Here is a 27,215-nt window from a genome sequence, read left to right as displayed (position 1 = left end):
CGACAAGCAACATACCAAACATATTAGACAGCTTCGTAATCTGAAAAAGACGACATCTCCCTCAACTGAATATGCATGTCCCTTCACAGTTTTAAACATTGACATGGGACTGAAGGACTTCAAACCTTTTAAGTTACCTGGTTTTGATGGCATCCAACCAGAATTCCTGATTCGTTTGGGAGGATATGCTAAGAAATGGTTGACAGAGTTCTTCACTGCCATCCTGCTGACTGGTCAACTTCCACTGGAGTTCAAGAAGGCAAAAATAATTTCTATTCTGAAACTTGGCAAACTCAGCAACGAGGTAGAAAGCTATTGACCCATCACCCTTCTTAGCTGCTGCTACAGACTTTTTGAAAGGTTGATATATAACAGAATGAGTAGCGCAATCCTAGAGCATATTCCAGTTGAACGGGCAGGATTAAGACCAGGGCGTAGCTGCTGCGACCAAGTATTGGATCTTACATCCTTCATAGAGGCAGGATATCAAATGAAGCTGAAAACATCTGTGGCATTTGTTGATCTTACTGCTGCCTTTGACACTGTATGGAGGGAAGGCCTTTCCTACAAATTCCTTCGTATCATACCATGCAGAACGATGACCCAACTAGTTAACAACAGGTTAAGTGATCGGAAGTTCCAAGTAATCACTGGAAGCAAGATAAGCAACGAGAGGAAGCTAAACAACAGATTGCCCCAAGGGTCAGTACTCTCACCATTATTGTTCAACTTATATCTCTCTGACCTTCCTGACACTTCATCCAGAAAATTCTCCTATGCCAACGACATCGCTCTAGTTCAAAAACAATAAAGGCAATCTTTAATCCACCTATTCAATACATTAATTTCCACTTATAGTGGTTATATAAACATATATAAATGGGACATGTTTTGCCCTCAATTCAGGGCATCCTCAGCCTAAAAACAATCTTCAAGAGTACATCTTATATTAATATCGAAGCTAAAAGTTTAGCCAGTTGCAAAAATTCAGTATATAAAAATGTGAGAAATGATACGTTATACAAACATGTTGATGGAAACACTGTCAATGATTAAACCATAAAAATATTTTGTCAGAGACTGAAACTTATTCTGTTACAAAATTTCTAATTAAAACGGTTCATTAAAAAAAATTTAGTGGAAAAACAGTGTGACAATGATATAATGTCAACGACATGAGGGCATGAAAAACAGGCACTAAAATGAATGTCATAAAAACAACATCTTCAAGGCCGCTGATGAAATCATGAGCATAATGTGAAACTGTAGCATCAGTTGAATTATTCCAGAAGGGGCCTTTAGCACCAGTAGGCAATAAAATTGACTGAGACCATGTTAGGAGTGTCAGTAGATATTGGAAAATGTTCTCTGTAAGAGAAAGAAAGGAAAGATTAAGAAGTTGAATGCAAGGCGAGAATTCTGTTTACGATGTTAGAAACAGATGAGGACTTATATGTTTGTTGAAAGCTGTTATTTGCCATCTACTGTTGCGTTGGTAGCTGCCCTTTTGTTGGCTCTGAGTCACGTGTTATAACTGTGCTGCAGAGGCGGTAGCGAACTCGGAGGGGAAGGAATAGGGGAGCATGGAAGGGAGGAGAGGATGGGTGGAGTCAACTGTGATGAAGCTGACAAAGGGGTGGAGTTATTTGTTTTGCTGGAAGTAGGCCTAATATCCGTAGGTGTGGGTGGAGCACTAGAGTATGTAGAATTAAATATATTAGGTATCCTAAATTTATTTGAATTAACTGTCCTTATTAATTTCGGCGTTAATTCATGGAACATGCTTTTTCTGTACGTGATGTCATTAAGATTCTGTTCCTTATTATATGTCTGGTCTAAATACATACATAAACTTTCTAATTCGTTCAACATTCTACCTTTTTCTATGTTTCTAATTACCGCTAGGTCTTTCTCTATGGATTCGAATCGGTGACCAGTTTCCCTCATAAGCAAGCTCATCGCTGAGTATTTTAGCTGTTTTTCCGTGTTAACATGTTCCATGTATCTTGTCGTAAAACTTCTGCCAGCCTGTCCAACATAAGAAAAATTACACTGTGTACACTTGAATCTGTATACTCCTGATCCCAAATAACGATTTCTGTCATGATTAACATTTTTATGATTAAAGAATATGGATTGGTTAGTATTAGTAGTTCTAAAAGCTATATTAAAATTATTTTTCTTGAATACGTTAGTAATCTTGTGTATAGCTGGATTATTAAAAGTAAATTTAGCATACTCAGTTTTTTTTTTTTTTTTCTGGCATCAGATTCGTGGATAACTTGATCTTAATTTTATTGATCAATTTATTGATCATTTCTATTTTGAAACCATTCTGTTTAGCCAGGTGCCTAATATAATTCAATTCTTTCTTCAAATTCTTGGGAGATAGAGGGATTCTAAGTGCTCTGTAAATTAGACTTTGAAATGATGCTTGTTTATGTGAATTCGGGTGTAATGAAATATTGTTTATAGTTGTAGATGATTGTATCAGTTTTCTAAATATTTGGAAATCAAAAGTGTTATCCTTACGTGTAACAGTTACATCTAGAAAATTCAATGAGTTATCAACTTCGTCCTCTTTTGTAAATTTCAAATTAGGTTCGATTTCATTTAACTTGTTTAAGATTTCGTGACTATTAGTGACATCTTTGTTTATAATTACGAATGTATCATCTACATATCTCAACCATAAATCAATTCCTTTAATTTTTGCTAATATTTCATTGTGTTCAATTGAATCCATGAATATGTCGGCAAGGATGCCCGATATTGGGTCACCCATTGCTAATCCATTCTGTTTATAAATTTTATTGTTAAATGAGGAGTAATTATTGTCTATTACGAAATTTAATAATCTAGTGAATTCTTCTACTTCCATTTTACTAAGATTACTGTGTTCACAAATGTTATCATGAATAATATTAATAGTTTTTTCTGTCGGAATATTCGGGAACATATTCATTACATCATACGAGCACATCGTCTGGTTTGAACACACGCCAAATTTAATCAAAATGTCACATAATTAGAAATTATAAATTTTGTAACAGAATAAGTTTTAGTCTCTGACAGAATATTTTTATGGTTTAATCACTGACAGTGTTTCCATCAACATGTTTGTATAATGTATCATTTCTCACATTTTTATATACTGAATTTTAGTAACTGGCTAAACTTTTAGCTTCAATATTAATATAAGGTGTACTCTTGAAGATTGCTTTTAGGCTGAGGATGCGCAGAATTAAGGGTGAAACATGTGCCATTTAACTGATAGTATGTTTATATAACCACTATAAGTGGAAATTAATATACTGAAGAGATGGATTAAAGATCACCTTTATTGTTTTTGAACTATAAATTTTCAATACGGATCAAAAATGAGATTTATAACAAGTAATATGACAGCCAACCAGGCAAGATGTAGATTAAATAAGTTTCTCAATCTGAAAATGAAGATTTGTAAGTTAGTAAAGGATATAGCCTTTCTTAAACAATGTCTGGGACTAAAACTAGTACCTCGTTTTCTTAAATCAACACAACGTAAGAACATAAGCAGCCCAAGCTATAATGTAACCCAAAGTAAGGTAAATGAATTATGGCTTAAAAATGAAATCAAGGCATATTACAGGAAGAAATCCAAATTGAACTTGCAATTATATAATGTTCACTTAGCGGTGACACAGGATTTAGCCCCATTAGAATGGCAGTCATTTTATCGACACATGGAAATCAAACTAACGTTCGCACTTGGTAAGAAACAAGATACATTGAATAAGAAATTCAATCATCTGATAGGGACACAAATACATCACAGTAAACAAACTATGCAAGAACAAATTTAAGGGCAATCGGACACTGTTACTTCCACTGTAGTTAACTTTACCAAGGTACAATTTACGGAAGGAGAGAATGAACTACTTAAAAGGGGTCCAAAACACAACTGGCCTAATAAAGATAGAGAAATAGACATCATTAACACTGTAGCAGAAGCGGAAGCGAACATATCAAAACTCCCACACGATGTACAAGACGAAGTAAGATTGGAATTGAAGATAAGATTACCCAAATTAGCTAAAGAAACTTATACCAATTTTGATCCTAAACAACAGAAAACAATAAAAAAACATGAAATTGAAAATTGAAGATAACAATATTATAGTAACCAAGGCTGACAAAGGGGGCGTAATCGTTTTGTTTTTGTTTTTTTGCTAGGGGCTTTATGTCGCGCCGACACAGATACATCTTATGGCGACGATGGGATAGGAAAGGCCTAGGAAGTGGAAGGAAGCGGCCGTGGCCTTAATTAAGGTACAGCCCCGGCATTTGCCTAGTGTGAAAATGGGAAACCACGGAAAACCATCTTCAGGGCTGGCGACAGTGGGGCTCGAACCCACAATCTCCCGATTACTGGATACTGGCCGCACTTAAGCGACTGCAGCTATCGAGCTCGGTGTAATCGTTTTGATGGATAAGGATACATATATTTTAAAAAAAAAAACTGAAGATTTTTTTGATAATAACAAATACACAGTAGTGACTAAAGATCCGTTAACTAAAGTTCAACGCAACTTAATGGCCTTACTTAAAAGATCCAAATATCTTTTACTGAACAAGAACAACTAAAACTTGTCAACATGAATCCTAGGCTCCCAGAAACTAGAGCTTTGCCCAAAATACATAAAAAAGATGTTCCTATTCGTCCGATAATCAATTTCGAAAATCTCCCACGTATAAGGTCTCGAAATACATTCATCACTTTTTGAAAAAAACATTACACATTTAATAATAAACAACCATTAAGAAATTCCATTGACTTATGCGACATATTGATTAAATTTGGCGTGCGTCCAAACCAGACGATGTGCTCGTATGATGTAATGAATATGTTCCCGAATATTCCGACAGAAAAAACTGTTAATATTATTCATGATAACATTTGTGAACACAGTAATCTTAGTAAAATGGAAGAAGAAGAATTCACTAGATTATTAAATTTCATATTAGACAATAATTACTTCTTATTTAACAATAAAATTTATAAACAATGGATTAGCAATGGGTGACCCAATATCGGGCATCCTTGCTGACATATTCATGGATTCAATTGAACACAATGAAATACAGTAGAGTCTCGTTAATCCGAACTAATTGGGATTACAAAATTTTCGGTTTAACCGGAAAATATTTTCCAATAATGATGTTATTGTTTTTACGTCCCACTAACTACTCCTACGGTTTCCGGAGATGCCTAGGTGCCGGGATTTTCTCCCGAAGGTGTTCTTTTACGTGCCAGTAAATCTACTTACACGAGGCTGACGTATTTGAGCACCTTCAAATACCACCAGACTGAGCCAGGATTGAACCTGCCAAGTTGGGGTCAGAAGGCCAGCGCCTCAACCGCCTGAGGAAAATATTCTATAATACAGTACAGTATATACTGTAATTTGAAAAGTTCATTATTTAGCAGTTACATTAATAAAAAAAACTGTATAAAATTACAGTAGGGTATTTAAGAACACGTAGAGGAGAAAACGACTAAAACTAGGTTAAAACTTGTCTCCTAAAACTGCTAAAATACGGTAACGGCTTACACTAGTCTCATATTCAGATGCCGCGACCGCCTAGAACTTGCCGTACGCTACGTCGAGCAACACTCCGCTACTACGCCCATTGATGTGATGTTTATGAGATTCTGGTTTAACACTGCATCTTCGAGTAGGTTCCAATCACTACGGCAAAAGAAACTAACAGACTTTATAAAGATGAACGCCCAGTGATTGATGGTTTATGATGTGTAATTATGTTTACATTAAGTTATTCTAGTAAAATATGACAAAGTGCAAGTAAATCTTCATTCTATAATATGGTCTTTCATTTCAATAAGGACAACTTAAAAAAAAAAAGGAATATTTCAGTTCGGATTAACCGGACTTTCGGATTAACGGGGTTCGGATTAACGGGACTCTACTGTACTAGCAAAAATTAAAGGAATTGTTTTATGGTTGAGATTTGTAGATGATACATTCGTAATTATAAACAAAGATGTCGCTAACAGTCAAGAAATCTTAAACAAGTTAAATGAAATCGAACCTAATTTGAAATTCACAAAAGAGGACGAAGTTGATAACTCATCGAATTTTCAAGATGTAACTGTTACACGTAAGGATAACACTTTTGATTTCCAAATATTTAGAAAACTGATACAATCATCTACAACTATAAACAATTTTTCATTACACCCGAATTCACATAAACAAGCATCTTTTCAAAGTCTAATTTACAGAGCATTTAGAATCCCTCTATCTCCCAAGAATTTGAAGAAAGAATTGAATTATATTAGGCACCTGGCTAAACAGAATGGTTTCAAAATAGAAATGATCAATAAATTGATCAATAAAATTAAGATCAAGTTATCCACGAATCTGATGCCAGAAAAAAACAAAAAAAAACTGAGTATGCTAAATTTACTTTTAATAATCCAGCTATACACCAGATTACTAACGTATTCAAGAAACAAATTTTAATATAGCTTTTAGAACTACTAATACTAACCGACTGTGAGCTTGCAACCGGGAGATAGTAGGTTCGAATCCCACTATCGGCAGCCCTGAAGATGGTTTTCGTGGTTTCCCATTTTCACACCAGGCAAATGCTGGGGCTGTACCTTAATTAAGGCCACGGCCGCTTCCTTCCAACTCCTAGGCCTTTCCTATCCCATCGTCGCCATAAGACCTATCTGTGTCGGTGCGACGTAAAGCCCGTAGCAAAAAAAAAAAAAAAAAAAAAAAAAAAATACTAACAAATCCATATTCTTTAATCATAAAAATGTTAATCATGACAGGAATCGTTATTTGGGATCAGGAGTATACAGATTCAAGTGTACACAGTAATTTTTCATATGTTGGACAGGCTGGCAGAAGTTTTACAACAAGATACATGGAACATGTTAACACGGAAAAACATCGAAAATACTCAGCGATGAGGTTGCATAGGAGGGAAACTGGTCACCGATTCAAATCCATAGAGAAAGACCTAGCGATAATTAGAAACATAGAAAAAGGTAGAAGGTTGAACGAATTAGAAAGTTTATATGTCTATTTAGACCAGACATATTATTATTATTATTATTTACATTTTATGACCTTCATTGGACCACTCTAGCCAACTTTATACAAGAATTTTTTAGTTTCCTGTCAGCCCAGTACTTCTTCATTCTCTCTGATCTTATCCTTCTTTCTTCATCGGAAATCACCCTTCCTATTGTCTGTTGATTCTGATTTGCAGTCTGGTTTGTCTGTGAGTTTCTTGATTTTGTTTTTTAGGTCTTCCACTGTAATTTGTAGTTCACCCATACCTTCCTTGATTTCTGTAATCCACTTAATGTTGCAATTACTATTCCATAATATTTCTATTATTCTCCTGATGATCCTGTTCTCTGGTGTCCTGATTAGATGTCCAAAAAATGAAATGCGTTTCTTCCTGATCGAGCTCATTACTGGTTCTATTTCCTTGTAGACTGTTTCATTAGAAGCTACTCTCCAGTGTCCATCTTTTTGGTATGATTTGTTGATGCATGTTCTAATGATTCTTTTCTCTATCTTGAGTATTTTTTCTATTTGTGCAGTGTTAGTTGTTTTGAAGATGGTTTCGCTTGCGTGTGTTATTTCTGGTTGAATGACTGTTTTGTAATGTTTTAATTTTGTTGCTATTGGTGGGCCTTTTTTGTTGTAGGTATTCTTGGTGACATATTGGCCTCTGGTCAGTGTATTTAATCTGTTATGCCATGCTGCCTTTTCATTGAGGTTATATGTTATGATTTCTCCCAGATATTTAAATTTATCTACAATTTTAATTTCTTGGTTTCCTATGGCAATTTTGTTTATGAGTGGTGGGTCAGTAAACATGATTACTGTCTTTTCAAAAGATATTCCAAGACCAATTTTCTGCGCTATTTCCTGTAGTGATATAACTTCTTGTCCGGTTTCCTGAATATTGTTGGACAAGAGAGCAAGGTTATCGGCAAAACCTAGGCAATTTAAACTTATGTTGTCTTTGGGTCTTCCAATTTGGATGTTCTTTGGGTTACTCTTGTACCATTCCCTCATTATATATTCCAAGGCACAATTGAACAGCAGTGGTGACAAGCAATCTCCTTGTCTTAAGCCTGTTTTTATGATGAATGGCTCGGAGAATTCTCCTCTGAACTTGACTTTTGATTTAGTGTTGGTTAAGGTGAGTTCAATCAATTTGATTAATTTTGGATGGAGCCCGAAATTTCTTAATATTTTCAACATTGAAGGCTTATGGATACAGTCGTAAGCTCTTTTAAAGTCCACGAAGGTTATTGCAAGAGGTTTGTTTTGCTTCTTGTAATATGCTATGGCTAATTTTAAAGTGATGATTTGTTCTGCACAGCTTCTCCAAGGTCTGAAGCCTCCTTGGTATTCACCTAATTCTTCCTGTAGTTGCTCTCTGATCCTCCTGTATAAGATTCTGGAGAAAATCTTGTATGTGCAGTCTAAGAGAGAGATACCTCTGTAATTATCTGGATTACTTTTATCTCCTTTTATGTGGAGTGGGTGGATTATGGCTGTGGTCCAATGTTCGGGGAACTTTTCTGTTATCCAGATTTTTGTTAGGGCCATGTGTAAGGATGTTCGAACTGTATCACTGGCATATTTCCACATTTCTGAGAAAACTTGGTCTTCTCCTCATGCCTTATAATTTTTCAACTCTGAGTGCTGTTTCCACCTCTTGGATTGTTGGAGGATTTATGAGTTCAGGCGGGGTTTTGATGGGCGTGTCTATATTAATTGCTAAAAGTTCCTGGGGTTCTTCACAATTCAAGAGTTTAATGAATGCTTTTGCTGTGATTTCGGCATTTTCCTTCTCATTATGTGTCATTTTTCCATCGTCATATTTCAGCATTAATGTGAGAGGGGCAAATTTTTGTACTTGTCTTCCAAACATTTTGTAAAAGTCTCTGGAATTGGTTTTTTGGTAGTTTTCTTCTATTGAGTTGATTAGATCTTTCTGTGATTATTGTCTCTTGGTTTACCTGATAATTTGTTTGAATTTTTTCTTGATATTTTTGAGGTTGGTTGCACTTTCTTCTGTTTTGTGTGTTTGAAATTTTAGCCATGACTGATGTCTTTCTTCATGAATTTTGTCATATTCTGAGGTCTACCAGGCATGTCTTTTACGTGTGTTCAATGGGGCTAAATTTTCAGCTTGTTGCCTGAGAATTGGAACCAGTTCTTCAAAGTTATCTGTCAGTTTTATGTTCTGTGTGACTTCTCTATATTTATCATACCTAATTAACTAGTGTGGATCGAAGTTCCTCTTTCGTTTATTGCATTTTGGTTTCTTTTTTAGTGGTGTGAACTTAATTTTGATTTTGACTATGTAATGATCTGAACCCGTATCTACTCCTCTTAATACTTTAACATTGTAGATTTCTCTGTGGAAGGTTTTGTCCATAAATACATGATCCAGCTGCCATTCCCCTTTTCTCCAATCAGGATGTTTCCAAGTTTTAAGTTTGTTGGGCCTCCTTTTGAAGTAGGTGGACTTTGAGATTAGTTTGTGTTCTCTGCAGAGTTCAACAAGTCTTTGACCATTCTTATTTGTATGTTTAGGTGGAGCCCATTTCCCAATGATATCTCGGTATTTCTTTTCTCTTCCGAGTTGGGCACTGAAGTCCCCTAACAGGATCTTAACGTTGTTAATATTTATTTGGTTTACAGTTTGGTCAAGGAGATCCCAAAACTTTTCCACTTCTTTCCTAGTCTTTGTTAGAAAATTCTTTTCATTAGTAGGGGCATGGGCATTTATGATGGAATAAATTTTGTTGGATGCTTTTACACTCAAAGTTGCAATTCCAGGTGAGATGGCTTGAAAGACATATAATAAGGAACAGAATCTTAATGACATCACGGACAGAAAAAGCATGTTACATGAATTAACGCTGAAATTAATAAAGACAGTTGGTTCAAATAAATTTAGGATACCTAATATACACTGAAGAAAAATGGAAATTGCAACACCCAGAAGGAGTGGTGCTACATTGCTGCAAATGAACATGCAGGACGAGTGTTCGGTTGTGCTTCGATTATTACACTTTCAGGTCTCTTTGACCGCACGTTTTGACAACAATCAATACAGGATGTGCCCACCACGAGCTGCAATACACTGATGAATTCGTCGAGACATGGAGTCAATAAGGGTCTGGATCGCTTCCTGAGGAATTGTGGCCCATGCTTGCTGCACTGCACGGGTCAGTTGTACCAGAGTTGTGGGTGGCTGAGGACGGTTGACCAGCTGTCGACCCATCATGTCCCACACATACTCAATAGGACTAAGGTCTGGGGATCTGGCGGGCCATTCTAAGGTTGTGATGTGGAGAGCTGCTCTGGAGATTCGTGCAGTGTGAACCTGGGCATTGTCCTGCTGAAACATCCCATTAGCAATGTTCGCCATCATAGGGACAACAACTGGATTGAGTACCCTATCAACGTACTGTCGAACAGTCATAGTGCCGTCAACAAGCACTAATTGTGATTTCACATTAAAGCCAACAGATCCCCAGACCATAATGCTTGGGGTTGGCCCTGTGTGCCTCTCGACAATAAGATCTGGGCGGCCCCTCTCACCGGTTCGTCGGCGCACACGATTCCGGCGGGCAAGACAGAAGCGCGATTCATCACTAAAGACGACCCTATGCCATTCGTCGACCCACGTTGATCTTTCGACACCAGGTCAGCCTTACATGTCGCTGTTGTGAGGTCAATGGAACACCTTCTGCAGGGACACGGGTTCGTAAGCCAGCTGCACGCAGGCGATTACCAACTGTTTGTTGAGTAACGTGGGGTGCCACAGCTGCTCGAATTTGTGCTGCTGTTGCATGGGGTTCCATCCGGGCCATCCGAATGATGCGGCGATCCTCCCTCACAGTTGTCTGTCGCGCTGGGCCTGTGCCAGGTCTACGAGTGTGGGTACCTTCATTTGAGCACTGCTGCCATACAGGTTGTACGTAGATGCCTGTCGGCCAACACGTGCAGCGACAGTCCTGAGCGATAATCCAGCCTCACACAGCCCAATTATCCGAGCCCTCTCAAACGGCGACAGCTGTTGATAGCGTGCTCTTCTCTGTCGTCGATGCATGTTTGACGGGGAACACTTCACTGCACAGACTGCAAGTCAACTTCGCTACACCAGAGTCCGTATACTGGAGTCGATTCCTCCGCGACCAATCACCTGTAGCACCAATCCAATGGGTCTGAAACTTTGATCGTTTAGATACCTACATGGCATCGTTCCATATCTTGAAAATCAACACAAACGACCAATGCCTTCATGGTGTTGCAATTTCCATTTTCTTAAGTGTATTTAATTCTACATACTCTAGTGCTCCACCCATACCTACGGATATTAGGCCTACTTCCAGCAAAACAGATAACTCCGCTCCTTTGTCAGCCTCATCACAGCTGACTCCACCCATCCTCTCCTCCCTTCCATGCTCCCCTATTCCTTCCCCTCCGAGTTCGCTACTGCCTCTGCAGCACAGTTATAACACGAGACTCAGAGCCAAAAGAAGGGCAGCTACCAACGCAACAGTAGATGGCAAATAACAGCTTTCAACAAACATGTAAGTCCTCATTTGTTCCTAACATCGTAAACAGAATTCTCGCCTTGCGTTCAACTTCTTAATCTTTCCTTTCCTTCTCTTGCAGAGAACGTTTTCCAATATCTACTGACACTTCCTGATATGGTCTCAGTCAATTTTATTGCCTACTGGTGCTAAAGGCCCCTCCTAGAATAATTTAACTGATGCTACAGTTTCACATTATGCTCATGATTTCATCAGCGGCCTTGAAGATATTGTTTTTATGACATTCATTTTAGTGCTTATTTTTCATGCCCTCATGTCGTTGACATATATCATTGTCACACTGTTTTTCCACTAAATTTTTTTTTAATGAACCGTTTTAATTAGAAATTTTGTAACAGAATAAGTTTCAGTCTCTGACAAAATATTTTTATGGTTTAATCATTGACAGTGTTTCCATCAACATGTTTTTATAATGTATCATTTCTCACATTTTCGTAACTGGCTAAACTTTTAGCTTCAATATTAATATAAGGTGTAGTCTTGAAGATTGTTTTTAGGCTGAGGATGCACTGAAATGAGGGCAAAACATGTCCCATTTAACTGATAGTATGTTTATATAACCACCATAAGTGGAAATTAATGTATTGAATAGGTGGATTAAAGATCGTCTTTATTGTTTTTGAATTATAAATTTTCAAAACGGACCAAAAATGAGATTTATAACATGTAATGTGGCATTGCTCTAGAGGTACAAGATCAGGTAATGGAGACGACTGAAGTGAATCTGACCAAAGACCTGTCTTTACTGGAAAACTACTTCAAAATCTGGAGACTTCAACCTGGTGTGAGTAAAACAGAAATTTCTTGCTTCCATTTAAATAATCGTTTGGCAAACATGAAACTGAATGTTAGTTTCAGAGGCAGAATTCTTATCATAATTGGAACGCAAAAGACCTTGGCATCATCTTGGATCGTACACTATCCTTCAAACAACACGTCCTGAATTTAGCATAAAAGTTGAAGTCTCGAAACAACATCCTCCATAAACTGGGTGGAACTACCTGGGGATCTTCAGCAACAAACTTGTGATCTTCAACCTTGGGTTTGGTGTAGTCAATTGCTGAGTATTGTGCACCTGTTTGGTTGAACAGTCATCAGACAAGGCTTGTTGACACCCAATTCATTGGCTTGCACTGCTAACTAGTATAATGCCACCTGATCTATGCTGATCTAATGCCCTTATGAAGGAATTCCACAAGATCTCTAGAAATCCTTATCTACCCATGCATAGTGACCTGCCACTTTTGAATCTTAATAGACTAAAATCACGCCATCCAACTCTGCGTGATGCTGCCGACATGGATGCTAAGGATTTTAAATCTCTTGATGAGTGGAAAGGTTGATGGGAAGTAGCAACAGATATGTGCCTGCATACCTTCTTCTCAGGTCCCAGACTTCCAAGCGGAAACCACCTACCACGCAAGACCTCAACTGCCCTGAATAGAATCAGAACAGAACAGGACACGACCGGTGCAGAGCCGCTCTCCATAAGTGGAAAAAGCTACCTAATCCAGACTGTGACTGCGGAGCTCCACACTAGACTATTCATCATATCGTCGGGGAATGCAAGAATCACAGTGATGAAGTTGACTTCCTGCTGGTAACTCCAGATGCTGTACGCCGGATTGAAGAAATAGATCAGGGGTGGCCACTAACCTTACTTCTGGGAGCCGCAAATTTAGGAGACAAAAATTGGGAGCATGTTTAGAAAATGGTATATAATATGATGACATGTTTTTCATTTTATAACAAATGAAGGGACATTAATTTTCTACACTACATAGTACATAATTTTTCAGGTACATATCAAGGAATGAGATTTTACTTTTGAGAAGTGCTTTTTTTGAGTGTTCATTTTTGCTTAAGTCTGGCTGATAATAATTATTGGTAAGCACAGTTCGCACAAGATCAATTAAATGTTCATCAGTTCGTTCAGATCGATATGTAGATTTAATTAATTTAATTGTTGAGTAGAGTGATTCACACACATAAGTAGTCCCAAATATTGAGAATAGTCTTTTGGCACACTGTTTTGTTTGTGTCTATTTTTCTTCTGGAACATTCTTCCAAAATTCTATGGTAGAAATGCCACTTCGTTTGAGTCCTTTTAGTCCTTTCGTCCTCTTGCAGTTCTTGTAGCTCCAACTCTACAGCTGCTGTATCCTTTGTTATTGGTGGTGAAATAGGACTGCCATCGCCCACAACATCAACAGAAAAAGGATTTTCCAGGAATGAAAATGAAGGTTTAAGTGATCTCAAATCATGAAATCTGCCAATGATTTCTTCAGCAAGGCCAGACATTTTACTCATGTAATCTTCAGTTTCCACCTGAACGTCAAGAAGGCTTTCAGTAATTTTCTTCAAACATTTGAAGTGAGAAAATGTTCTAGTCTGAAGGTCTTTCCAAAAAAGCTTCAACTTACTATGAAAGCTAAATACAGTCTGGGCCAATTCAGAAATATCTTTACAAGGAAGATATTGCTTTGAGCGGGAGAGTGTGTCAGTGTGCCTATACGTGAATGCGACTGGCATCACCTCACGACACACTATCCCGCTCAAAGCACTATCAAATGGAAGGCGCCGGAACTATCTTCACCTTCCATGTCTTACAACTGACCTACAGCGCTAATAACATTAAGCCGCACATCACTACTACCGACTGCCGCCAGGAGCAAGATGTCGTTAGATTCCATTAATTACTGTGTATCATTTAGTTTTACTCTAAGGTTGGTGTCAAGAGCCGCACAATACTGACTCAAGAGCCGCATGTGGCTCGCGAGCCTCGTTGTGGCCAGCCCTGAACTAGATACTCAATTGTGAAGCAAAAATGACTTCGTTTCTCATCTGTAAATTTATATATATATTACCGATATTGTCTGTATAAGCCATACGAAAAAAAAAAAAAAAAAAAAAAAAACAATAACACACAATCCTGCATAATACACGTTTGTTCTCACGTCCCTGTACAATCCACATTTAAAGCCTTAATATTACACTCTGTATATTGTGTTCCAATCCTGCCTACTTTGTTTGATTTGTGGATTTTTTTTTTCAATTCATTTTTAGCAATCCTTGCAAATCTCCCATAAGTCAAACCCCTCCTCCTCGTGGTGGGAGACTGGCAACGGCGTGAAGTAGGGGATGGCCTGCAGGGGCGAAGTACAGTGGGGACTTTGTGTGTCCCGGCATCGCCATGGTAGCTGTGAAGGCCCTGCAAGAACCCTGAAAAGCAATGGCTAACGGGGCTCTGGCAAACTCTGGTGAAGTCCTCAACAGCAGTGAAGGCGGAAAGAAGAGTTCTTGGAAGGGTGGAACTGGCAGAAGAGGCAACCCAGCTTTCCAGGGTAAACAGGATTAGCAACCACTGCCTTGTGGGGAAGGGGAGGGACCCCTAAAGGCTAAGGGAGAGAACCCCAACAGAAAACTCCCGCATGACTGGAAGCAGAAAGGGGCTGCCCCCCCCCCCCCCACCAGGCTAGGGCCAATAACTCATGCTAACCCGAACAAACATCATCAAAGAAAGCGAAACAAGAAATAGCTGGACTGATTCAAAATATGACAATTGCTATAAAAATGTATACTCGAATTGGATTTTGGAACAAGCTGAAATACATGGCACATCACAGAAACAAGAGGCAAAACCTTGTCGTCTCAGCCCTATCCACAACAGGAGTTTAAGGAATTAAGTAAGTCAAACCTTGCAATAAAAGGTAAAATTTTTTCATCTGTTCTCATTAGAGCCACTAATTTGTATTTTTTTGCTATTCGTTTTATGTTGCACTGACTTAGACAGGTCTTATGGCAACAAGGGGATAGGACAGGGAAGGGAGTGACCATGGCTTTAATTAAGGTATGAAAGTGGGAAACCATGGAAAAATATGTTCAGGGCTGCCGACAGTGGGGTTTGAACCTACCGTCTCCCAAATCCAAACTAAAGGCTACAACTGTACAGTCAACTCACTCAATCTGTATTCCATCATTCACTTGTTGGCTTTGCAAAGTATTCATCCTGTTATCCGTGTTCTTTAATCCTACAACCTTGTACAGAACTGTACTACAACTGCTGTTTTGTAACTTGTTCTCTTTCACGCTCACATACCTTAGGCCTGGAAAATTCTGCTTGCCAGTTTCATGCCATCCTTGTGTATTAAACTGTATGTGTGATTAAAATGAGTGTTACATGAAAAACACTAGCCTTAAAAGAAAAATTAGAAATTGTAAGGAAGCATTATGAAACACCGTTATTAATCGCTAGGCATGCCACTGCCAATAAAGAATCATGATTAAATTACTACAATTGAGTCATTGGTCAGATACACAGGAGAACAATAAATGCTGGAAACATGAGGATTTGGAGATTTTAGATGAATAGTTTCACCAGTCCCGGAACTCAACAACAGTTTGTATATCGGTTATAATGTACATATAGTTGATTGTATTTTACTTGATATGCAATGCCTTGAAGGGCATTTTACCAAGGTTTTACTGTAGGTGCAATGCAGTTAATTAGAAAAATAAAAAAGTTCAACACTCACCCCATTATACCTATCACGTTGTGGAACTGAATACCTCCCAGGAGATCGTTCACGACGATGGTCCTTGAAATAAGGCTGCAAGTACATTGATGGACCTGAAAGGAATGCAGTGAACCTTTAAAGAGTTAATTTAATACTACAATGGAGCAGAAAGAAAATAATGTTATGTTCTACATTTTTACTGAAATTAATTGTATTAATATTGCTTATCATATCAAAGAGGCTTTAACAAGAAAAAGGAATTAACATTTGAGTGTTTTTGTTAGATTCAACATTCTTATTCCTTCACGAAAGAGTTTCAACTCATTTACCAAATAAGTTACTCGTGGAAATAACACATATATGCAAACAACCGATCATTAGTACCAAATATTTGTGACTGGATATGGAGAGGAAAAGAAGGCCCCCCCCAATACTACAGAAGTAATCCAGTCTGTTAAAAGTGAAGGGAAATTTGAGCTGATGAAAAGTGTATGTAACTCCAGTATGCTAAACCAGATCTTACAAAAGCAGAGAAAAATATATAGAAAATATTGCAGCCAGAACTTGATCTTTTGGAATAAAGCATGAAATATGAACCTTTCCCTGTTGCAAGATTAGTAGTCTGGACAACTGACTGCAGAGACCAAGAAATATTATCCAATATAACGCAAGTACATGAGAAAGACCTCTTTGTGGTATATCATCGGCAATGTTCTGTAATGGAGAAGCTAACTTTCTCAATACTGAGCATCCTCAAATCTCTTAATGCTCTTAAAATGAGTAGCTTTTCAAAAACTCTTCCCTTTTCAGGGCAAAATGAATCAGATCTCATAATGATGTCACTGAATGTTGAAGGTTTCTCCAGAAGTATTGGCTAACTTGTGCTCAAAAAGTGCCATATTCTCTATATCTAGAAGACATACTGTGCTGCTGATACTGTATGGGAGCGCTGTTTTCTTCTTACCTGGACTGACATCTTGTCCACAGATATCAGTGAGAACAAAAATACCAAAATACTGTATAAATCAAAAGTATCACTATAACACCATTCTACAAACCACCTTCAAACCAGTTTGCTTTTACAGAAAGAGCAAACCTCATTAGCAAGTGTGCAAAGTCTGCAACAGTCAAAGTACAAGCTGGGGATATAGTAAAACAGATGAAAATTAAGAAACTGTTCAACGATTGGCAGAAGCATATGATCCAAGTATCATACAAAACTCCAAACACACAATGATATTCACAATCAAGTTGCACTAATCCAGAAGGCACCTTTATCAACAATAGCATAAGAATTTGATGTATCAAAACTGTGGACTACTGCTTCCCATACAGCCATAACACTGAACAAAAAAAAAAAATTGAATGTTACCTTCACTTCGTGAATGAATTCCTACTAATTTAGGGTTGAGAAAAATGAATATCACACAGAAATTTTTTTATGAGCTGTAGTTTCTGTGATAATAAGTGGAAGTATTTTAATGGATTGAGAGAAAGCTATACATTTTAATTACGTATGCCAACAACATTGAAGTCTATTTGAAATTTTTTAAATTACAGTAACATTCTAAGAGTTGTAAACTGATGGACGAATACCTAGCGGGTGGTTGGGTCTGAAGAGAAGCATATGGTGGCCTCGTGAGTTCGGTGTCTTTTTTGCTTGTCTCTTATAAGCTAGTTCCGGAGCATCCCTACACAGAAACCAGCAGTAACCCGCAAGCATTGCTTCATTCCAGCAGCACTGATATCTCTGTTCCATTACAGAAATATCCTGATTGAACCTTTCTCCGTGTTCATCACAGACAGCTCCGCAACTAGATGGGAGTGGACAAAATGGATTTTAAGAGACACGTTGCACCCAAATTGATGAGATTTTTGCATAAGTACCGTTGTTACCAAATGAGTGTAGTTATCTCTTGTGTTGCCTAAAAATCCATGAGTAACTCCCTTAAAGGCTTCCCAAGCTTCCTTTCCTTTCCCCTAAAAAGCTTGTTCAAAAGCAGGATCCTTTATAAGTTGATGAATTTCTGGCCCAACTAAAATACCTTGCTTAACTCTTGCATTACTTAATGTATTAAGTGATATAAACTTCATGTTAATTGGTCCATATTGAACTGTGATTACATTAAGAGTATTTACAGTATTTATTGTTGAACAAACAGGCTTCCGCCCAATACATGTTCTTATTCACATCGAATTATAAATTAAAATAAAATAAATAAAATAAGTAAGTACAATAAATTAAATTCTATATCCATAAGGCATGGTTCATGTTTGTGGGTTACTGTAGTCACGTCCTAGTTTGTGAACCATGGGCAACGGCTGAGTGGCCTAGTAAGTGGTCCTGAGAGTCGGGATACCAGTTGCTATAGAATGGGAGTGGGCATCTCGGACATATTCTGAGGCGTGGCCCTCCTTGTGCTCAGGCGGCTAGGACTATACAATTCACCGGTAGTCCATAACCCGTTAGAGGAGAGATCCTCACTTGGACTATGTGCAAGTAGGGTAGCATCCTGCTTCATGAATTTACCGAGCTCAGAACATTTTAAGCAAGCCTCGGACCTATGGGAGTAACGGAGTCCCACTCCCATTTGACAGGCGAGGGACTCCTTGGAAACAACTTGGCGAACGAAATGGAATTTGATGGGGATCTATCAATATTAATGGGGCTTATGGAAGAAAGAAAGTAGAACTGGCTGAGTCAGCAAAGAGGATGCATCTGGATGTGCAAGGAGTAAGTGATATTCGCGTAAGGGGAGATAACGAGGAAGAGATAGGAGATTATAAAGTGTACTTGACGGGTGTTAGAAAGGGAAGGGCAGAGTCTGGGGTAGGGCTCTTTATCAGGAATACCATTGCATGCAACATAGTTCCTGTTAGGCACGTAAATGAGCGAATGATGTGGGTAGATTTGTCAGTTGGAGGAATTAGGACTAGAATTGTGTCTGTGTATTCACCATGTGAGGGTGCAGATGAGGATGAAGTTGACAAGTTTTATGAAGCATTGAGTGACATCGTGGTCAGGGTCAACAGCAAGGATAGAATAGTGCTAATGGGCGATTTCAAAGCGAGAGTTGGGAATAGAACTGAAGGATACAAAAGGGTGATTGGTAAGATATGGAAGCTAATGGGAATGGGAAGCGTTTGCTGGACTTCGGTGCTAGTATGGGTTTAGCTGTTACGAATACATTCTTCAAGCATAAGGCTATTCACCGCTACACGTGGGAGGCTAGGGGTACCAGATCCATAATAGACTATAACTTAACAGACTTCGAATTCAGGACATCTGTTAGGAATGTACGAGTGTTCCAGGGATTTTTCGATGACACAGACCACTATCTGATCTGTAGTGAACTAAGTATCTCTAGGCCTAGGGTAGAGAAAGTTAAATCTGTCTGCAAACGAATAAGGGTAGAAAATTTCCAGGACGAGGAAATTAGACAGAAGTACATGGATATGATTAGTGAGAAGTTTCGGGACAGTAAGCAGGTTCAGGATATAGAAAGGGAATGGGTGGCATACAGGGATGCTGTAGTAGAAACAGCAAGGGAATGCCTAGGAACAACTGTGTGTAAAGATAGGAAAATGCGAACAGCTTTGTGAAATGATGAAGCGAGAGCAGCTTGTAAATGTAAAAAGAAGGCTTATCAGAAATGGCTCCAAACAAGGGCCGAGGCAGACAGGAATTTGTATGTAGATGAAAGAAACAGAGCGAAACAAATAGTTGTTGAATCCAAAAAGAAGTCATGGGAAGATTTTGGTAATAACCTGGAAAGGCTAGGTCAAGCAGCAAGGAAACCTTTCTGGACAGTAATAAAGAAACTTAGGAAGGGAGGGAAAAAGGAAATGAACAGTGTTTTGAGTAATTCAGGTGAACTCATAATAGATCCCCGGGAATCACTGAAGAGGTGGAGGGAATATTTTGAAAATCTTCTCAATGTAAAAGGAAATCATCCTGGTGGTGTTGTGAACAGCCAAGCTCATGGGGAGGAGGAAAATGATGTTGGTGAAATTATGCTTGAGGAAGTGGAAAGGATGGTAAATAAACTCCATTGTCATAAGGCAGCAGGAATAGATTAAATTAGCCCTGAAATGGTGAAGTATAGTGGGAAGGCAGGGACGAAATGGCTTCATAGAGTAGTAAAATTAGCATGGAGTGTTGGTAAGGTACCTTCAGATTGGGCAAAAGCAGTAATTGCACCCATCTATAAGCAAGGGAACAGGAAGGATTGCAACAACTATCGAGGTATCACATTGATTAGTATACCAGGCAAAGTATTCGCTGGCATCTTAGAAGGGAGGGTGCGATCAGTTGTTGAGAGGAAGTTGGATGAAAACCAGTGTGGTTTCAGACCACAGAGAGGCTGTCAGGACCAGATTTTCAGTATGCGCCAAGTAATTGAAAAATGCTACGAGAGGAATAGGCAGTTGTGTTTATGTTTCGTAGATCTAGAGAAAGCATATGACAGGGTACCGAAGGAAAAGATGTTTCGCCATACTGGGGGACTACGGAATTAAAGGTAGATTATTAAAAGCAATCAAAGGTATTTATGTTGAAAATTGGGCTTGAGTGAGAATTGATGGTAGAATGAGTTCTTGGTTCACGGTACTTACAGGGGTTAGACAAGGCTGTAATATTTCACCTTTGCTGTTCGTAGTTTACATGGATCATCTGCTGAAAGGTATAAAATGGCAGGGAGGGATTCAGTTAGGTGGAAATGTAGTAAGCAGTCTGGCCTATGCTGACGACTTGGTCTTAATGGCAGATTGTGCCGAAAGCCTGCAGTCTAATATCTTGGAACTTGAAAAGAGGTGTAATGAGTATGGTATGAAAATTAGCCTCTCGAAGACTAAATTGATGTCAGTAGGTAAGAAATTCAACAGAACTGAATGTCAGATTGGTGATACAAAGCTAGAACAGGTCGATAATTTAAAGTATTTAGGTTGTGTGTTCTCCCAGGATGGTAATCTAGTAAGTGAGATTGAATCAAGGTGTCGTAAAGCTAATGCAGTGAGCTCGCAGTTGCGATCAACAGTACTCTGTAAGAAGGAAGTCAGCTCCCAGATGAAACTATCTTCACATCGGTCTGTTTTCAGACCAACTTTGCTTTACGGGAGCGAAATCTGGGTGGACTTAGGATATCTTATTCATAAGTTAGAAGTAACAGACATGAAAGTAGCAAGAATGATTGCTGGTACAAACAGGTGGGAACAATGGCAGGAGGGTACTTGGAATGAGGAGATAAAGGCTAATTTGGGAATGAACTCGATGGATGAAGCTGTACGCATAAACCGGCTTCGGTGGTGGGGTCATGTGAGACGAATGGAGGATAGGTTACCTAGGAGAATAATGGACTCCGCTGTGGAGGGTAAAAGAAGTAGAGGTAGACCAAGACGACGATGGTTATACTCGGTTTCTAATGATTTAAAGAGAAGAGGTATAGAACTAAATGAGGCCACAACACTAGTTGTAAATCGAGGATTGTGGCGACGTTTAGTAAATTCACAGAGGCTTGCAGAATGAACGCTGAAAGGCATAACAGTCTATAATGATAATGTATGTATGTATGTATGTATGTATGTATGTATGTATGTATGTATGTATGCCCATTAGGGCTTTGGATAACTCTTTCTCGGAGGTCCAGTGGCCATGGCATTTCCGCAAACAGCATGTGAGCTAACAATGGCAATTAACAAATTAAAATGGCATGCTAGATAAAATAATTAACGTAAAGTTAAGGCAACGGTAATAAGAAGCAAGATGTTGCAACCTTGTAAACCTACTTCTACCTCCTCCCCTGTCAGCATGTCTAATGGAAATATTACTACATGCTGACGTCCTAGCCTCTAAAATACTGAATGCCAATCTCTTGCTGACCTGATTATGCTGGCTACTTCACTATTTACATTCCATGCCATTACATCATATACTACCTTGTATTTCCCTGAGATATTGTTTTCTCACTGCACATAAAAACTTATTCAGGCCACGATCATTTCTCTACTGATTTGCAATCCGTACAGTAAAATTTTGTTAATCTCTTTGTCTGCACGTTTTTTGCTGCTAAACATTTAGGAGTTTTGTCCTTAATTTCTCTGTTCCTATACAGTCACAAAGAAAATGTAAGTCACCTTGTTCGGCCTCACATAGTATACACTGAGAGTTCTTCCCGAGCCTGTTCCACCCTTTGTTTCTATGCAACCCCATCAACCACCATAGTAACCCACCCTTAAATCTTCCGTCCCCCAAATCTTATACCTAATTTTGAGAACTGGTATACTTTGTAGAATAAGCTGAGCGAAGGCCTTTCCCTACATTCTTCCAAACATTTCTAAGTCTATATGTCCTTAATTCTCATTGTTAGGGCCCGCTGCATTCTGCTGTTGCTCCCCTTCCATCCCTCTTGCCAAATATATCCCATACCCAGTTCCTCAACATAACTTGATTTTTGCTAGCCAACCCTCATCATACATTCCTTCCAGTTCATATCTATATAATTCCTGCAGTAGAATGCCACCACTTCCTCGTCGTAGTCTAGTCCAATAATTTAACACCCTTTTGACAGAGTCCAACTCAATGAACACCCTGCATAAGATTAGCGCCCCTACATTAGCTGCGCATTGCGGTAGCCTCATAATAGCTTTGCTGAACTTGTATATTATTTGATTCAGGCTGTCCTTTTTGTAATCCCCACAATTCAACCCCATATAAAGCTCTGCTTAGGACCAGCGATTTTAGTAGTATCCTAAGTACTTTATAGCTTGCTCCTGGGTATTTGGCGACTATAATTTTTATTGCTGCAAATGCTGCAACCCCCCTTAGCTTACATTTCTTTATGTGGTCGTACCAGCCTCCTTTTCTGTTCATTGTCATTCCTAAATATTCTAATCTATCTACTTCCTCTATTCTTGCCCCTTGTATCCACCATTCTCTTGCTTTTTTTTACCCCCCTTTTTCTACTTACAATCATCACCTTTGTTTTATTATAGTTAATTTTCAGCGACCACTTATTTGCATAATCTACTAGTTTATCCAGACTTTTCTTCAGTCCACCCCTAGTCAGCGTCGTTAACAGAACGTCATCTGCGAAAATCAGTCCTGGGATCTCCATGTTACCCACTGCCAGTACAGCCCACCTAGCCCCTCCAGGCTCATCCAATATATCATTTATAAATAGTATAAATAATATAGGCGATAATTTACACCCTTGTTTGAGGCTCTGCTTGCATTCTATTGGTTTGCTTATTAAATTGTTCTCTAGTTTGACACTACTACATACTCTTTGATACAGCGCCTCTATCGCATGTATCATTTTCCTAGAGACTCCCAACCTCCCTAGTTTTTCTATTAACGCCTTTCTGCTTACCGTCCAATAACGGACCATTTATATTGGTATTATAAATTTACTCATTCAGGACAAATATTTCAGATTCCCTATGGGAATCAACATCTATATCATCTGATGGCCAAGCAGGCATCAATTTTTGATAATGAGACAAAGTCTCTTAGTGCATTGGCACTGCCGGTGGCTCTAGTTAGCCTACGCAGTGGCCTCCACGGTATGCACTAGCCAGCGTATTGGTAGGTGTGCTAGGTACCAACTGATGAGCCCACCCTAGCACACGAGGGCGAAACGCTGGCAACCTAGAATGAGTTAGCTGGAAAATTTATAATGTCCAATAACGGACCATTTATATTGGTATTATAAATTTACTCATTCAGGACAAATATTTCAGATTCCCTATGGGAATCAACATCTATATCATCTGATGGCCAAGCAGGCATCAATTTTTGATAATGAGACAAAGTCTCTTAGTGCATTGGCACTGCCGGTGGCTCTAGTTAGCCTACGCAGTGGCCTCCACGGTATGCACTAGCCAGCGTATTGGTAGGTGTGCTAGGTACCAACTGATGAGCCCACCCTAGCACACGAGGGCGAAACGCTGGCAACCTAGAATGAGTTAGCTGGAAAATTTATAATGTCCAATAACGGACCATTTATATTGGTATTAACAACATTTTTCTCGCTGGAGTTTTCTTGCAGGCCAGTCTGCTTTAGTATAATGTGATTTTCTATCCCTACTGTCTCACATACATAAAATGCAGCAGTATTTAGTGTACCCCAGTTTCATACCTAAGAGTACAGCTATAACTTCTAGATCGCCATTGATTTTCCACTTGTATTCAGCATATTTGATTGCGCCAAGGTGGGCTGTCGTCTTTGCATAAGTCTCCTTTATATGAACTGCATGAGCAACAGGAATAGATGGAAGGCAGTTGCCATTGTGAAGTAATACAGCTATCACTCTAAGCTTTGAAGTGTCTATGAATAGCCCCCATTCAGTGGGACCATGCTTCAAATTCAAACTTTTCATCAAACCATTAACATCACAGAAAGAAAAACAAAGGAATCAGTTCCCTCTGATGTTGTCTGTACTGTAAGTCCCTCACATCACGTTCGAGAAGATTCCACTGCTGCAGTCTTGACCCTGGAAGTTCTGTCTTCTCCTATGACAAGTGAAGGTCTCGAAAGAGATAACTCAATTCCGCTTGACTCACTCTGCGCGGTTTATCACCCTTTTCCTCAAAATCAGTGTCGTGGGATGTTTAAGGCTAGTTGGGTTGTTCTTCTTCTTCCACCCTGTCTTCTTTATTCTATTTTCAACTGATAATTTTTTTTTTTTTTTTAGCTGGGCTGAGTGGCTCAGACGGTTAAGGCGCTGGCCTTCTAACCCCAACTTGGCAGGTTCGATCCTGGCTCAGTCCGGTGGTATTTGAAGGTGCTCAAATACGACAGCCCCGTGTCGGTACATTTACTGGCACGTAAAAGAACTCCTGTGGGACTAAATTCCAGCACCTTGGCATCTCTGAAGACCGTAAAAGTAGTTAGTGGGACGTAAAGCAAATAACATTATTATTATTACTGATAATTTTTAGGTGGAGTAGAAACTGGTAAACTATCTGAATGTGGAACAGGTCGAATAGCAGATCGAAGATTCGATAATCAATGGTTCCTCTTTTCTTCATTGACAATCCTGCCTTTATTTGTGAAGTCAAGCAGAAATAGCAGTCATCTGTATGGTTTGAAGGCTCCCGCCAGACCACAGGCACAGCAAAACCCAGAGATCGTCTTATTTTTCATCCATTCTTACAGTATAACTGAACACGAGTTGCAATATAAGAGGGGGGGATCAAATATAAACATGATTTTATTTTTTATTTAAATTCATTTATTGAAAAACACAAGGCAATTGCAATTTATTTTTCCACATAGTTTCCTGCTTTGGAAATGCATTTGTCCCAGCGTATGGGCAGCTTTTTGATGCCATCATCGTAAAAAGAATAGGGTTGTGTCACCATCCAGTTGCGCACAAAGTCTTCCACACTCGTCATCTTCAAATCGTTGCCCTCCTAGAGCTTCTTTAAGAGATCCTAACAAATGGAAATCGCAGGGCGATAAGTCCGGGCTGTAAGGAGGATGATTAAGTGTAGTCCAGTGCATTTCCTGTAGCTTGGAGACAGTTAAGAGCTGCAGTATGGAGCTGCGCATGTCGTGGAGGAGGATGATCTGTCAAATCGGTTGGTCTCGTCTTTTGCGGTGATATGTAACACGCGCCTTGTTCAATGGGTGACTAGTAAGCAGCATCGATTGTGTGTCACTCATGCAAAAAATCAATCAGCAAAATGCCTCACCAATCAAAAAAAAAAAAAAAAAAAAGGGTTGCAAGAACTTTGCCAGCTGACAGTCGAGTCTTGGCTTTCACTGATGCTGCCTCCCCTTTCCTCTGCCACTCCTTACTAGCTTGCTTGGATTCGGGAGTGTATTGGTGGACCCATGTTTCGTCGCAGGTGTCGATCCGACTCAAAAATGCATCACCTTCTTCCGCAAACCTTGCCGTAAGCCTCTGACAGACCTCCATAACGTCTCAAATTCAGATTTTCGGTCAAAAGGCGATGGACCCAACTGGAACACACTTTACAGAACTGTAGGTCATTTGTGATGATTGCTTGACTGTTCCCACAACTGATTCCGACTTGTTCTGCATTTTCTGATACTGGCGCCCGTTGATCGTCGTCAATGTCTTTAACCGCAGAAATGTTTTCATCTGTAATGCTGGTCTGAGGATGGCAATCGTGCTGCTGATTTTCCACATGTTCTCATCTTTCCTTGAACTTTTTATGCCAGGCAAACGCGCGTCCTTGACAATGTTTGAACACCGAACTGGGTGCAGTCAATCTCTGGCAAATTTCTGCCACTGTATTTCCTTCACGAGCAAGAATTTTATAATTATGCATTGCACAATTATGCTCCAACATCGTGAGCGTTACTGATGAAACGACGGGAAATATCTAACAGCACGCTCTCTCCACTCCTAACGGTCCCGTCTAAGCACAGCAGAAACGTGGGGCCAGTCCTAGCAACTGTTGATGTTCAGGAACAAAAATCCCGTTTATATTTGATCGACCTTCATATGTGGAGCCTATGACTTATCCTGGTCCCCTACCTTGATACCAAAATAATGACGAAAGGCAGACTTCACAAGAGGTATCAGGTTACATTTCTGTGAAGAAAATGTTATTTCACCACTAATGTAACAAAAATTATTCACAGAATTTACACATTTTCCACTTTAAAAGCACTCCAACACCAGAAATTCTGCATTAATTACTACAACAGAAACTCACAGTCACAACAACAGTATTTTTGTTTATAACCTACAAACAGCAGTAGAAGGTTGAGTTTTGTCAATTGTTTTCCCCGAAACTCAAAATTTAGATTCTAAAAAAAAAGGCTACGTCACTGCATCTCCAAAGCAAGAGCTAATTGGTCATTTTCCATTTTCATTGTGATTTTTGAATTCACCACGTGGAGATATGTAAGAATCGGCTATTTTTCAGCCTGAAACATTTTCATTGTTGGGCAGTGTAATATTTAGTTTCACACCTGGCATTCATCCCATGTATTCATCAAGCCAACCCCGTTTCATTTTCAGTAAGGCTGATTGGGAGAAGTTCAAACTAC

At 39.0% G+C, this 27,215-nt stretch overlaps 1 protein-coding gene across 1 annotated transcript in view; it reads right to left on the bottom strand.

Annotated features, from left to right (window-relative positions):
* LOC136864111 (YTH domain-containing protein 1) overlaps positions 1 to 27,215 on the bottom strand; it is a 541,394-nt gene that overhangs the window by 28,514 nt on the left and 485,665 nt on the right. Inside the window, exon 15 of the mRNA XM_067140687.2 lies at positions 16,210 to 16,304. Coding sequence (XP_066996788.2) covers positions 16,210 to 16,304 — 95 coding nt within the window. The remainder of the gene's footprint in view (positions 1 to 16,209; positions 16,305 to 27,215) is intronic.

Source organism: Anabrus simplex, chromosome 2, assembly GCF_040414725.1.
Source record: "Anabrus simplex isolate iqAnaSimp1 chromosome 2, ASM4041472v1, whole genome shotgun sequence".
In the NCBI taxonomy this organism is placed as follows: Eukaryota; Metazoa; Arthropoda; class Insecta; order Orthoptera; family Tettigoniidae; genus Anabrus; species Anabrus simplex.
The sequence above is the reverse complement of the archived record's forward strand: the minus strand, read 5'-3'. Positions and strand labels throughout refer to the sequence as shown.